Source organism: Symphodus melops, assembly GCF_947650265.1.
Source record: "Symphodus melops genome assembly, chromosome: 9".
Classification (NCBI taxonomy): Eukaryota; Metazoa; Chordata; class Actinopteri; order Labriformes; family Labridae; genus Symphodus; species Symphodus melops.
Window position 1 is genome coordinate 19,462,263 of NC_136699.1, and position 15,183 is coordinate 19,477,445.

A 15,183-nucleotide genomic window follows, 5' to 3' on the forward strand; every position below is an offset into this window, starting at 1 on the left:
TTGAAGGTCAGTTATTTCCCCTGTAAGGCTCTCTTGGCTGATACATTTGTACTGTAGATGTTTCCCAACATCAACTTTTGGCACCTGGTTTCTCTTATGACTTCAGCAGCTGTAGATCTTTTGTTCTCCCTCAAGTCTCTCTGTGGCCAATGCTTCCACACCCACAACGAGAGCCTTAAATCATACAAAAAGCAAACTCTGGAGCCGACCACTTTATTTAAAAAAAAATAAAAAATCAACATTCCTTCATGCAATGACCAGTTCTTTTGGTATTCTGGACCGCGAATGCTGAACCGGTTTGTTCCACCAAATCATTACCAGCAGAATGGGAGTTTCTTTGTTCTTCGCCCTGTCGCTGCTTTATCCCCTCGTGTTTTTATCTCCATCGAGACACACAGGAAGACCCAATTCCCCAGTTTCCTCTTTCCAAAACATGCCATGACCGTCGGCCTTTTAATATCTGGAAATCCAGATTTGGATTAACGTCAGAACGCAGGGATGAAATATGAGAGAGAGAGAGAGAGCAAGAGAGCGAGAGAGCAAGAGAGAGAGGAGAAGCGGAGGGAGTGAGAGGCTTTCAGATTAAAATAAACAAGCTGGCACTGTGTCCTTGTTGTCTAGTGGGGTTAGACTGTCTGAGAAACCTGGCTGGCATCATTTGTATTAGAGTGAACTGTGACATGACAGATGTAAATACACAGACAGCAGTCAGCGGTAGAATTGATTACAACAGGAGTGTTGTGCTTTACATTTTGTTTGGGTCTCTAATGCACTCTCAAGATGATTTCCATCTTGAATAGCGTTTGAAAGATGTATTCACAGAAGGAAATGTAGTTAAAACTGGACATGATTAATCGGATTACACATTTCCAGCAGTTCAGTAAAGTCCTTGATTTATTTGACATGTAAAGGGCCTGAACACAAACAACATATAAAGTGATAATTTCTTTATAAATCCAGCTCATTTTCAGTTGTCTGCCTAAAGAGAAGCCTAGAAGGGCCAACTTATCTCCATGCCACATCAGTGATGCCGGGGCCCATTCAGCCAGCCTGAAGGAATAGTTAATTTAGATGACAGAAGGAAGTTAACACTCGGAAGATTTTCTCTCCCGGAGTGAATATAAAATTCATAGCAAGACACTCACTCTTAGTCAGATTATTCTAGCGCCTTTGAGCTCGATCTTCAAAGGGTTCATTTTTTGCCTAACCTTGCCCTGGAAGTTTAAAAAATTAAAAGAAGAGGAGAAATTGGGGGGAAATGGCACGATGAGGTCAGCACTTGTAGCATCTGGGCCTTTCAGCGCTGCGAGACAGTGTGTGCCTTTAAGAGTGGAACGGGCCTGTTCACCTCACCGTCTTTGAATGTTCCCTTCAGAAGAGGCACGCTCCCTGAAAAGATTAACATTAATCACAAGACTCACTTAGCCCGTGAGTGTTCATTTACATTAAAGTTCCACGTAAATTTGGAATCTTTTTTGTTCCCTCTCGGCTCTTCTGTCCTCCCCCTCCCTCGTATGTCTTTCAGCGTCCGGTTCACTCAGTTGTGTTGAGTCTACAGCGCGGGGGGAATTCGCCAAAGAGCTCCTGACACAATGTTATCATAATCCTGCTCACAAATTATCACGTTGCTCCATCCACACTAACAAAATGTTGTGGTACTGCTTGAAATTTAGAGCCCGAGTATGATCTGATAATGAAACAAAATATTAGTGCAGTTCATTATTTAGTTTTCTTCAATTTCGCCGAAGCTCAAAGCTGAATTCCCACAGGGCAACAAATGTCAACATTAATAACACGAAGGAATGACAAGGCATGAATCAACTAGATGAGCTTTTCCGTCGCTGCGGAGCCAGATTTCAACACCGCTTGATGCACCATCAGTCTATAAATGCGTGTAGAAACATTGAAACATCATGCTAGCACGGCTGAGCGATACAATGTTTGTGAAACATTGTTCAGACCCGACCAAAAAACCCCCACCACCCCACCCCGCACTTACAGCCTGTAGCTTAGTCTGCCTCCCTTTGTGTCATCATTAGATAAGCACCCTCTCTAAGACTATCTCATCATAATGAGGGTGCCATCTGAAGCAATCACCCAGGGAGATGGTCATTGAGTTAAGAGGGAGGGAAGGGGAGGGGTATAGCTAGATACCGCAGATAAAAACTAAATGAAGTGAGCGAAGAAAAAAAAACAGAGAGCGAGAGCATAGAGAGAGACTAAGAAGGGCAGAGCAGGAAGAGAAACAAAAGCATATCGGAGGAAGGGAGTAAGTTGAAACAGCAGACTAAGCGGAGATGGAGATCATTTGGGGAATTCCAAAATTAGAGCTGCCATCGCATGCGCCCACACAGGGAAGGCGCACACATACACACACACACACACACACACACACACACACACACACACACACACACACACACACACACACAGACACAGACACAGACACAGACACACAGACACACACACACACACACACGCACACTCAGGGCTGCCTTATGCGTTGCTGCTCAATGTTAAGGTCAGAGTCACGCTGTCTCCCTAGGTCATTATCATGGGCCCTAAAATAGACAGCCAATTGTGTCACCGCGTCTGAAGTGAATGTGACATTGAATAAACAACCCTCGACCCTCAGCTACTTGCTCAAGTCCGAGCTGAACATACACTTTGAGACAAATGGAGAGAGGCGGACACACACACACACACACAAATAAATGCTTTATCATAAAAATGGACACACACTTGCACACACGAACATTAAGGAGGCATTTAGCTTTCAACACTAGCAGCAAGTAATGACACATGTGGCTCTGAGGGAGTAAGCTGCTCCGGGACTTGGCAAGCAGCTGGAACTCTCACTGGCATGTCTCACTAGTTAACTATGTTCAGACAGAACACATGCAAACACACACAGGTCTGGCCATGCTGCTTGTCTTCACCTCAGCGCCCAGCCTCCCTCTCTGTAGGTTCTAATGTTGTTCCATTTATTTGACTTCACTTTATTGTGTTAATGAGAGATACCGTAGAGAGGAGCTGGCGCTTGATTGAGGGTGAGAACGGCTAATCACTGGAACAGCTAATCAGTGCTTGTCGTAAATATTGATTGGCTCGGTGCGTTATGGACGTGCTCATTAACCAGTGTGTCATCTTCTCTCCTCCTCCTCCTTTTCCTCCCTTTTCTCCTCCTTCAATCCCTTTCTCTTTCCCTCCTGCAGCAACCTCCAACGGTACGGTCGAGGGCCTGGAGAACCGGGAGGGAGGCGTGTGCAAGAGCCGAGCCATGAAAGTCATCATGAAAGTCGGACAAGGTAAATGTGTGCTCACCTCACATGTAGAATACAATACATGGCTGCTGCCTTAAAGCCATGTTTCACTTTGGTGTGACATTCTCATTTATCGCCATGTGTGCCGAGCGTGACTTTGTCCGCCACCGGCCTCTGACAGGACCGCTTCTTTACTACAATGGAAAAGTTGTAAAATGAATTGGACGCCAGTGACAACAGATTTTTTTCCCCGATGACTTACTTCCTTGTTGCCATGGATGACACTTTTTTTGATTTGTTTGAAGTGGTGTTGCATGTCAAACATAAATCTTTTATTCTTCTATCATTAAAAAAATATGCAGTTCAAATAATTATTCCTTTTCAAAGTATGATTAAAAAACACAAAAAAGAGTTCTGATTGGTCAAATACACAACAATTTATAACATGTATTCCTTTAAATCTTAAGCTTTATAATTACGTCTTATTTATAAATCTGGATTTCTGTTAAGTTTAGATTAAGAGAGAAATATGTCAGTCCGTTCTCTCAGCTATTGAATTATTAGATAAAAAATAAATATATACTAAACCCATGGTCAGATTGCACAATTAGGTTTTACACATTTAACACAATATGGATGCCCTCAGAAACATAGTGCCATTTTAGATCATGTCATTTCAAAGAGCTTTATTAGCATATTACACTTTACTATGTAGCATTAAATGAGCAATTTATTGCATCAATTGATTGACATTTATCATCAAGATCAATCAAGATTCATATAAAACGTGGCAAGAATTCACTTTAATGAACGAATCACAGCACAGAGTGATATACTGAAGCTCCGCTGTAATCATATTTAAAGACATATAATTACACACAGGAACAAATCCCAACAGTGTTTTATAAAATATATATTAGCAGTGGATGCTTCTTTTAGGTTTAGCTAAGCTTGTTAAAAACTGTCATGATGTTAAAACTTAGAGAAAACTGTAAGAAAACTAACAACTGCCTTGTGCACATCAGATGTTTTTTTTAATTTTTTTTTTTTACTTTTTCTAACTTCAGGGGCTCCGTAGAAACCCAAAAAGGAATGAAAAATAATTTGTTCAAAAAAACTGTCACAAAGAATAAAAATGCTCACAACAGAGAATCACGAATCACTTGTTAAAACGTTTGAACTTCAAAGGTTTTTTTAAGATTTAATTCTGAGTAAACTCGGTTGTTTAATGTGATCACAAACAATGTCACAAATCAACGAGCTGGACTGTTTAATGGACTGCAGCACTGGATTTACAGCTTTCTTGCCCAATTGTTATGAAGCTCCTTGATTTGTTAGGTATTTAACGAAGAATACGTCTTCCTTTTGTAAAACACTCCTGACCCATCTGTGTGCTCTGCGTGCAATCAGTCTCTGAATTCATTTTCCGTTAAAAATCACAATATATATAGCAATACTTAACCATCAACTAAACATTACTATTAATCTCTTACAGTAGTGCTGAATAAACCTTTTAACACACGTAAACAGTTTGCGCACAGAGTGAGATCATTAAGAAATAACATCCAAATAAGTCATGGGTTCACTTCCATATTGTAACGAGGGCTCTGATGTTCCTCAGCTGTTTCTCAGCCTGATTGTTTTTCAGTCGTCACAGAATGAAGGTTGTTTGAATTCAGTTTGTCAGTGAATGGTCCGGGTAAGTCGTCTAAAAATGCTGAAAGTAAACAAGCAAGCTTTGTTTAGATATCCTTGGACAAAACATTTGGTTTGCATCATGCATTTGACTTTTAGACGGAGTTTTACTCAGTATGTGGACGTCCATATCCTGCATTTGACAGAGTACAGTACACAGATGTGTTACTCTGTAAACATTCCCCCCCATCTTTTAACTGTGGTTGTTTTGACCGGGTGAAAAAAAAAAGACACTAACGGTCATCCGAGAGGAACATCTGCTCACCACCATGATCTGATTCCACCTTAAGAGTGGATATCAACATGTCAGAAATAAAAATGAGACGAGCTGAGAAATCGTCAGTGTGTTCACATTTGTGTACTGATATTTGAATGCTGGCTGGCTGGATGACAGCACTGCATCCTGGCAGTCAGTGTAAGAATAGAAGCTAACAAGCTGCTGATGCTAGCAAGGTCTGAGTCGGAACAATTTCAGCAGATACAGTGAAAAATACCCACAGCTATCTCACAAACAGACAGGCATTGCATTATCTCCACATGTAGGTCAATTTGAGCTTCCGACATCCTCGGGTTGCAACACCCGCGCCAAATGACAACACAGCTGCATCGATGCAGGCTTTAACACAAAACTATTAACTCCGAGAGAAACAAATCCCTGAACTCACAGTAATGAGAGTTGAAAGGAAAATGTTTTATTCGAGGAAAGTTCTAGGAAAGTTTCCTCTCAGTTTGACACTGTTTCTGTGGCTGCCGGCTGTTCCTCAACTTCGCCAAAGCTGTGCGCTCATTTCCAAAAGCAGTCCGAAGCTGTCACTCACAATCAGTGCGCCCTATAAACCTTGATAGAAAAGATGCTGTCGTCCTAGCTGCTACTACTTTTAATTCTATTTCTGTGAGAGGAATTTTTGATGCATAATTTGACCATCCAACCCAGTAACTATAAGAGGAGAGGACACGATGAATTAGAGCATCGATGGAAACTTAGATTGAGCTGCTGTGTACACACTTGAAGTGATTGTTTTCCCATAAAAGGGAACGCGTTACCCTTGGGGCTGCACATAATGATTTGATGAACGATTTATTCATCTGCTGGGACAGATTATTGTATGAATTAATCAATAAATCTTTCTGTGTCAGGAAATACTGGAACATGCCAATTGTAGTCCAACATAAAAGTGAATTCATACAGACCTGGTTTTTGCTTTTACCGAGGTTGTTTTTTTTAAACTGTGGAATTACTTCCTTTGCTCAAGGAAAATATCATCAGACCACTGCTCATGCAAACAGCCATAATATTCAATGTATACCATCATTAATGTGTAATTCTCTTAAAAAAATGTTTTTGATCAAGCAACAAAGTATAAAATATGTTTTGATTCTATCTTAAAAAAAATTTAAATATGCGTTTTTTGTTCTGCATTTTTTTTCAATCAAACATATAATATATTTGGCTTGTGAACTTTTATGACTGTCATTTAAACATGATACCGGGGTCTCTCTTGTTTAAAGTCCAATAGCTAAATCACAGTTCTCATGACAACCCTTCAAAGATGAATCAGAGCTGAGCACAGTGGTTTTTTAAAGGACTATAAATCTACCTGCAGTCACACTAGGTGTTGTTTTAACAAGCACAAAAAGAATCCGGCCTTTGCTTGGCTTTGACCCCAGCTGCTATTGTGTTTAAGCCACATTTCCTCCGTCTTTGCAGCTAAATGCCAACACTTCCTGTGGCCAAGTCCCCCAACATCTCCCCATATGTCCACCCGCGCTTCTCTGCACTTTGCTCTATGGATTTTATTTTGGTGACTCACTTTCACAGAGTGTAAAATGTGCACATTCTTGTGCTGTTACATTTTTTGTGGCGACACTCCCAAACGCAATCACGTTGAATCATCTGTTCGGGGAAATGATGCACTCCGACACGTCGATATCTAATTGTACTTTGAATGCCTCGTGTTCCGTCTTTTGTCTTTATGAAAAATATAAAGTAAGAGAGGAAGTGAAATTGATTGAAGGGGAAGTACAGTGAGGCCATATTTTATACATCCATCGCTGTTCTGCACTCTCTTTTCCCCTCCACCACATCGTGTCACAATGCTCATTAAAAATATGTTGACTCACCGCCTCTCATACCCCCCCCCCCCCCCCCCCCCCTCTTGTTTTCTCTCCCTCTACCTATCCCAACACGTTTCTCTCCCTCTTTTTTCGCTCATCGTCTCCCTCTCTTTTCTATCACTCCTCCTCCCCCTCCTCCCACCCCCAACGCCTTCTACCTCCTTCTGGCGGTTTGGCAGTTCTGAGGTAGTTGCTGTCTGCATAGCTAAGGGAAATGTCAGCAGTACACAGAAAAATGGGTCAGAACATTAGAACGCTCTCTGCACATGCTCAGTGACACACACTGTTGGGGCTGCATGCACGGCAGTGAATCAGATCACTGTGTCCTCTCGTATCCCCTGCCACGCGTGAATGTTGCCACTTCTCACTCCTGTCTTTTCTCATCAATTATTGACGGTGCAAAACAGCTCACGGCTAAGTTCACCACTGCTGCAATCAGTGTGGAGCTTTGCAGCTGTCTGGACATGGGGAAGAAAGAGGAGGAGAGGGGATCAATTTGTTAATAGTGTGCTTATGTTTGCCAAACGCCGAAAGAAAAATGCGGCACATTAATTTATGGCCCTCTTTGTCTCCCTCTTTCCTTGTTTCCTTTTTTTTTTTTTTTCTGCCTTCATGTCTCCCAGACATCACACACCAAAATCATTCCTCTACCCCAGTCTCGCTCAAACTGTGTTGGAAATAGAAAGTAGTCTGCTCGACTGTCAGGTCCTTTTTTAAATGACACACACACACACTCACAGTTATGCGCGGCCACATGCGAGCCAAGAGGGACTAAAATGTAAATTGCCTCCCCGCACACCCTCCACTCCATTTCTCACATACACCCCTTGAGCAGGCCTTCGGGCAGATGCAGATAAGGCCAGATAGAGGAGAGGCATCTGATAGGGAACTGTGGAATCCATCAGACCGGCTTCGGTAATAGTTTATAACTGCCGGTCTTGCACTCGTAAAAGCCACGCCGCGGACCCACCAGTGTTTACCGCTCAAAGACTTCAAAGTGTGTGTGCTGAAATCACAACAGACAGACAGATAAACTGTCTGTTTCCTTTGCGTTCCCCTCAGAGCATATGCGGCTCCCTCCCTTCTCCTCTTCCCCTCTTCTCCTTGTCTCCCCCTGCTCCTTCCTGTGCTCCTCTTCAGAAGTGTGCCTCTTTCAGGCAGAGTTAAAGCCAGGGCAATAAATAAGGCATATTATGGCCTTTTAACGTGATGAATAATGTAAAACAATAAAAAGTTAATATATAACTACTTTACCCTCATTCTGCCATGCCTAAGTGTATTGTAAGAATATCCAAGGTGTGGGTTTATATGTGTGCATGTGTGTGTGTGTTTGTGTGTGCGCTCTGCTCTCATGAATGTGTCAGTGTTGGAAATGCCTGTCTGAGTGTTTGCTGAAGGAGCTGCTGATGTCGATGTGAGCTCGTTTTTTACGACAGGACAGGGATACTGGTGTGTTTCACAGACGTTCGCTAGCTTGTCCTTCCTCTCTTTGTGCTTTCATCTCCACTTCAAGAGACACATGCAAAGATAACCTTCTCTGTGTGTATAAGACATATCAAAAGATAATACAAAGTAATCCTGGATGCAGAGGAACAAGTGATTGTCATTCAGCACACATGTCTCGCCAAATCTGAGTTGCTGAGTGTTTCTTGTTTTGTTTCCTGCAGTCCCAAACGCCGCAAACCCTGCAGAGCCGGAGCCTCCAGAAGACAATGCCATACCGGAATCCAGTCCCAGTCCGCCTGACCAGGATCGAATTGGACCTGCAATGCCAGGAAACCCTGGTGAGCAGATTGATAGAGTAACCCTATACACATAAACTGCAGCTTCAGACTCTTAGAATAATGCGTTTCCACTCTCTAGAGTGCAAATATTTTAGTAAAATAAAGACTTTTGAAATGTAAAAACAGAATATTCACAGCCCCAAGGGTTCCTCTAATAATTAATCACAATTAGCCTGAGAAGTGAAAATAAAAATCACGGTTGAGTTTTCCTATGTAAGCAGTCTCTTATAGGGATTTTTCATGCCGCAGGCATTCCCTTTGATTTCTTGGGGGTCAACATGGTTAAAAGGTGTAAAATAAATAGTCACAAAAAGCCGCTTGCTTTGAAACAAAAAGAAAACCCCACCTTAAATGCATGCAGCTCAACCTGAGTCACTCTCCTCTTTCATACTGAGCACAAAGGCTGTGCTGCGCCCAAGGAGACTCAAAGACACAGCTCTTTATGATATATCTTTCTAAACTTCATTAGAATTGCAAATAAATGAAGATTAAAAGTGGAGATAATTGAAGCAGTCACTCGAGCCTGCATGGACGCTCTGGGCCCTCCCTGTTTCCTGTGTTCACAGCACATTTCATAGCTGCTTTCCACAGGAGGCAACACTCGTCAACTTTTTGACTTACTCCACAACTTTGCCACAAACTTCCTCCAAGTACAAGCTGTTCTGCCTGTCCTGATGTGATAAGCCGTCCTCATTTAATAGTTGCTTATTTGACATTAGTTGCTCTATAAAAAGATTTCCTAATGTCACTTTTCCCTAAACCCCGGCTTTTACCTGTCTGCCATTGTTAGATCAGTGATTATGTCAAGTGAAGAAGAAGTGGAGGGTGGAATGAAGGACGTGTCATTGTGGTTTGAGGGGCTGATATTTCTGGAATGAAATTTCTGACAGCACTTCTCCGGCTCTTCCCACTGCCCAGAATGTACTACATTCCTTGCGCGTCTGATTTCACTGATAATGCTCAAATCAGTAGCTTTCAGTGATGTCATTTAGACGTGATAAGACGTAAGGAGCAGTTTTCCCCCCTGCTCAATAAATGGTTAAGTGCAGAATGGTCAGCAGAGTGCGGAGACACAGTCATTAGTGGGGATGGCAGTCTCCGGAGGTATGAGGCCTTTGTTAGTCTGTGTGTGTGTGTGTGTGTGTAAAGTGTGTGTGTGGGGGGGTGGACAGTGAAGAGGTGGTGGTGGTGGTGGTGGGAGGAGTGCTGCTCTTTGGCAGCAGCTGCATGCATACATGGAAAACAGATTTGGTTCTTCTCGGATTTCAGTTACTGGAGGAGGCAGTCATTCTCTCTCTCTCATCCAGTAACAGCCCCCCCCCCCCCCCCCCCCCCAACCCTTCCTGCCCCCTTGACAAAAGGATAAAATAAAATCAGATGTTCACATATGCCCCCCTTACTTTTTTTCATATCTCACTTGGCCTTTGCCATAGAAACATGGCCTCGATATGTCATACAAGTTACCGGGCTCAATCATATCAGGGCGGGAATCTTTGCTGTGTTGAGTGATGGCTGCGGATTTCATTAGTGGGCTATTTTGATGGATCTAATTCAATTAGATTACATCAATGGGGCTGTTAGTCATGTAAAGCAAACAACAAACGGGGTTGTGTTCAGAGTTGATTTAGGCACAGAACAGTAAGATTTCCTCGTGACAGGTCAGGACTGGCTTACTGTTTCTGCATCTTTGTTGGTGCAGTCTCCAAGGGGATGTCGGAAAATTATTCGGGTGGGGAGCGTTGCCAAATATTTCTACAAATAAGCAAAGAAGGTCCTCCTTAATGTTATAAACATTTTCTCTGGACCCTTCTGCTATGTTTAGAAAACAACGCTATATTAAGTTTTGCAAGGTTTTATTTCTGTCCTATGATAATTGTGAAATCACAGCTGCTCTCTATTTATGAACAATGAGTAGCTAATTGAACTGTAACTATAATCACCAGATGTGTCAACCTGGAACTGAGCTTTCATCATATGCTAAGCAACAAAAAAGCACCTCTATGAAAACCTCTGTTTGATGGTCCTTATTATCTCTTTTCATATTATAAATCTCACAGATATAAAAAAAATAAAAAAATCACTGTATTTTTCTTTTATCCTTACCCTTTTTGACCCTGTCTCATAATTTTTGCGCAGCCTCTAAGCCAACTCTCTGTCTCTTTTTTTTTTCTTCTCTCCAGACCACATGAATCAGGACCAGTCTGGTTCCTCTGCAAGCTCGGACGGTATCCTCGGCTCCAAAGTGGCCGTGTTTTCCTTCATTGGTGCCGGCTGCATCATTTTCCTCCTTCTCATCCTCCTTCTTGTCATCCTGCTCATTAAGATGCGTAAGCGTTCAAGGAAAAATGCTCACTCGCAGCCCCGCCCCTCAGCGCTGTCACTCAGCACGCTGTCCAATCCTAAATTGCCCGGGGGCACAGCTGGCACGGAGCCCAGTGACATCATCATTCCGCTGCGGACAGAGAACAACTACTGCCCTCACTATGAGAAGGTGAGCGGCGACTATGGCCACCCTGTCTACATTGTCCAAGAGATGCCCCCGCAGAGCCCTGCCAACATTTACTACAAAGTCTGACATGCTCCGCACAGCCAGCCACCCCGTCAGGAGAGAGGATGAGAGGATGAGAGGAGCGCTTGATTTATGTTCTTGGGAAGGACACTTTCCTTTGCATTTTATGGGACTTGAAGCTTCTTCCAGCCCTTGTTATTTCTACCACCTGCTGCACAAATCTGGAGAGACACGCACTGACCAGTAACCAGCGGGGTTGTGAGCTGACTGTTGAGAGAGGTTTATTCTGTTTGTTTGGGTTGTTTGACAATCCCCACCCCCACCCCTCCTCCTTCCCTCACTTCCCACCTTCTACACCTCCTCGATGCGCTCTGAAAGGGGGGGCGGGGCTGAATTGAACCAACAGATGGAACTCTAGCTTCCTGGTTCACTGTCCCCTATAACGGGCAGGATATAACTTATCTCAGTTCCCTGAAGTACAGTCTGTGCTACACCCAATTAAACACACCATCAGAGCACACTAGCCAGGAGCAGGCAAACACAGGCCCCAAATGCCACTCAGCCTGCAGTTTGTGTGCAAGCATAAAATGTGTGTATGTGTGTGTGTGTTAGTCAGGGCTCCGTGCTGGGCCAGGGAACTCTCCAGATAGCTCAGGTATCAGACACAGTGTGTGAAATGATGTGTTCCTCTCCCTTCGCACCTCTGATGTTTGCCTTACTTACTATTTTTGATGGAGGATTTCCTCGAACCCTGATTCAGTTCACAAAGCAGTTGTATTTTGTTAGACTTTTCCTACAAGTGCACAATGTATAGAGTTGAATAGATCATCAATATTACTCCATATTTCACCACCCATATCATCCTTCTTTTTTCCCCCCCCCCTCTCTCATCACGTACCTTGACCTGGACTGTTGATATCTAGGTGTGTATGTGTTTGCGTGGAGTTCTCCCTTCTCCTCTGGTCTGATATGAGTTTTACCATTACTCTGGTATTTATGACTTGTGTGTATTTCAGGGTGTGCCCTCAGTGTGTGCATGTTGGGCATGTCAGGACTAGTTTGTATCTGGGCAGACTTATTAGCTTAGTGGTAGCACACTGAGTTACTGTATCGCTACAAAAACAAGACAGGCTGACAAGCCCCAGATCTTAAACACCCTTCCAGTGCCCCAGTTGGCACCCATCAATGGTTTTATGTGTCTGATGAGCATTCTGGGAGCTGGTTTTTAAGACAGCAGGCAGGTTCAAATGTGTTTGTTCTGGCTTCTGGTGCTATGGTGTTAGCATCAAACAGTTAGCTTGGTGCCTGCTGCCTGGGCTAGGTGGGCGTAGGTTGGTGCTGATTGGCTGGCCTACATAGGTAGGATGCCCTAAATATAAGTTGGATGGCGAGAGCTACGGGTGGGTTACAGTATTGTCAGATGCCAATTGGCTGCCATCTGTAGATGACTCGGTGGAGTGCGCAGTCGTGGCTTCGCCGGCGTGTGACTAATCTATGTGCCATCTCAGTGCCCACACTCCACCAGCCGGAGAGAGAGAGCGAGAGAGAACATGTTCCTGTGACTTTAACCTGAGAGGAACATGGTGGTGTTGATGGGGATAAGAGGGGGTGATGGGTGATGTGTTGGGCAGTGGTAGTTAAGCATTAATTTTCCATCCTCTCACCAGTTGTGCTGTGAATAAAAATGCTGTGCAGGATATTCCACAGTCAAGGTGTTCAGCCAGCGAAGAGGACACTGCAGCTCAGCTATCACACAGCCCAGGGCAGCAGCACCATGACAGGATTTACAGCAGCTGGGTGTGTGCACATGTGTGTGTATGCCAAAGCTGGCTTTCAGGTGCTGATGGTGTTCAAATCTGTCTGTGTGCACATGTTGGTACATCTATGTGTGAATGCTCATTTGTGCTTATATTTGCAACTTTTTCTGTGTATGTGCGTGTGTGTTTGTGAATGCTTCTGTGGTCGGGCAGACAAACAGTCTTGTTTTGGGATTGGAACTAGGTGCTCCAAACAGTGTGGCTGCCAAAGTATGGAGCGCTGCAGTCCCAGTTAATGATGTGTGAGAGGAGAGGGGGAGCAGATAAGGACAGCTATTCCTCAGCACACAGACACGAGCTGACGTTTGACGCACATGTGCACACACGCACAGACACACCGAGACTGACGGGTCCAGGTTTATCTCCAGTCAAACGGTCAGACTGCCAGTCGATGTTTTCTCACCGGCAGAAACCTATCATCCGCTGCCACATACTATTGCCATCCACGGAGACACACTGCTGAGTTAAAAGGCGGCCCAGCTTGAAGACTCGGGGAAGACTCCAGTGGCTTTTGCGTGTCGTTAACCTTAGAGTTAACAGCCTAAACAGCTGCTCGTGCTTTTTGTGGTCCTGTGTTTTAACTCAGCATGCAGCCCTCAGTGGCCCTCTGTGAAACACATCTACATCAAATGTTTTTGTTTCGGATCGGTGCGCATCCATTCACCTACACCAGCCAAGGGAGTCATTACCAAATTACCACCAACCATATCTCATTTTTATTCATTCTTGTGACCACTTAATGTTATTCAATTTTTTTTGAAGAAAAAATTAAAATGAGAGAAATGTAAATATATGGATAGAGCCCGATTTAAGATGTAATTTCACCTGAACACTGCTCATAAGAAAAATTTAAGAATAGATTTTTGTAATGGAGGATGTTTGTAAATAGCTGTCTTTTTAAAGTGTGTTTTGTATGACTCCTTGCATTTTTGTCTCTGTTTGCAATACGTTTTTATTTTCTTTTTCTTTTAGAGTTCAACTAAATATTGCAACGGACACATGAGCTGTCTTTTTTTTCGCAGCGTCCAGTATTGTCAAAAAAAAAGTCTTTGTTACCACACATGTTTAAATAAATGGGGTTCAGAGTTTTTACATCGCCATTCAACAGGATTCTAGTTGCTCAGAAACTGTTCAGGATTGAAGCTTTGTCAGCGCACAGCTTTGAAATGGATAGGTCATTGAAACTATGAATGATAAGACCACGTCCCTGTTGGAGACAGCACTTAACTCTGCATATAAAGACTGTGTTATTCCACTGCCTTTGAGTTACCTACACTTTTCACTCCATTATTAAATGCAACAAAAAACGTTTTTGGTCCGGAAAGATTAATCTTTTCTCAGTTTTAATAAGTCTATCGGGCTAGACGGAGAGTGAGAGAGAAAAGAGCCCGCAAATGAGAGTGTGACCGTTCTGCGCTCGCCAATAAATCATCCGGTTTACAACACTCATTATCTCCCAGGCGGTCTTTTGTTTTAAAGTTATTCTCTCCCTCCTTTCCTAATTTAGCTCAAAGAGGTTGGCTCATAGCATTGAGCCTCACTGTAGGTTGATTTCTACTATTGTTCAAAGCCACAGTATTATTTTTCAGTGTGCATGTGTAAGCAAAACCTGTTGAATTTGTTTCCCTTTGTTTGAATCATAACTGTCAAGTTTTTTTCTTTTTTTTTCTTTTTGCCACTCACTTTCTCGCCGCTTCTCAGCGTAACCTATTGGCACCAGCTACAATGGAAATAACGTTCCACCAGTTTGGAAACTACCGCATATTGATAAATAAAATTTTTCCCATGGAATATGTTTTGGAGAGATGTTTTTATTTATTTCTTCTTTCTTTGTTCTTCCTTTAAGCTTTAAATGTGGGTAAAAGATTTCATTTGCTATCTCACTGACCACCTTGCTTCATGGTGGGAGTATAAACCAGCCGCCTACACTCACACTACTTACCCCCCCGAAAACCCCCCCCCCCTCACCTCAGGGGTCAGTGGTGCACAGATGGGTTGGT

The 15,183-nt window shown here is 43.2% G+C and overlaps 1 protein-coding gene across 1 annotated transcript in view; it reads left to right on the forward strand.

Moving 5' to 3' along the window:
* The window catches only part of efnb1 (ephrin-B1), a 57,659-nt gene extending 42,685 nt beyond the window's left edge, over positions 1-14,974 (forward strand). Inside the window, exons 3-5 of the mRNA XM_079352404.1 lie at positions 3,216-3,308; positions 8,741-8,857; positions 11,038-14,974. Of these exons, the coding sequence (XP_079208530.1) occupies positions 3,216-3,308; positions 8,741-8,857; positions 11,038-11,432 (605 nt within the window). The 3' untranslated portion in view covers positions 11,433-14,974. The remainder of the gene's footprint in view (positions 1-3,215; positions 3,309-8,740; positions 8,858-11,037) is intronic.
* Positions 14,975-15,183: the final 209 nt, after the last annotated feature.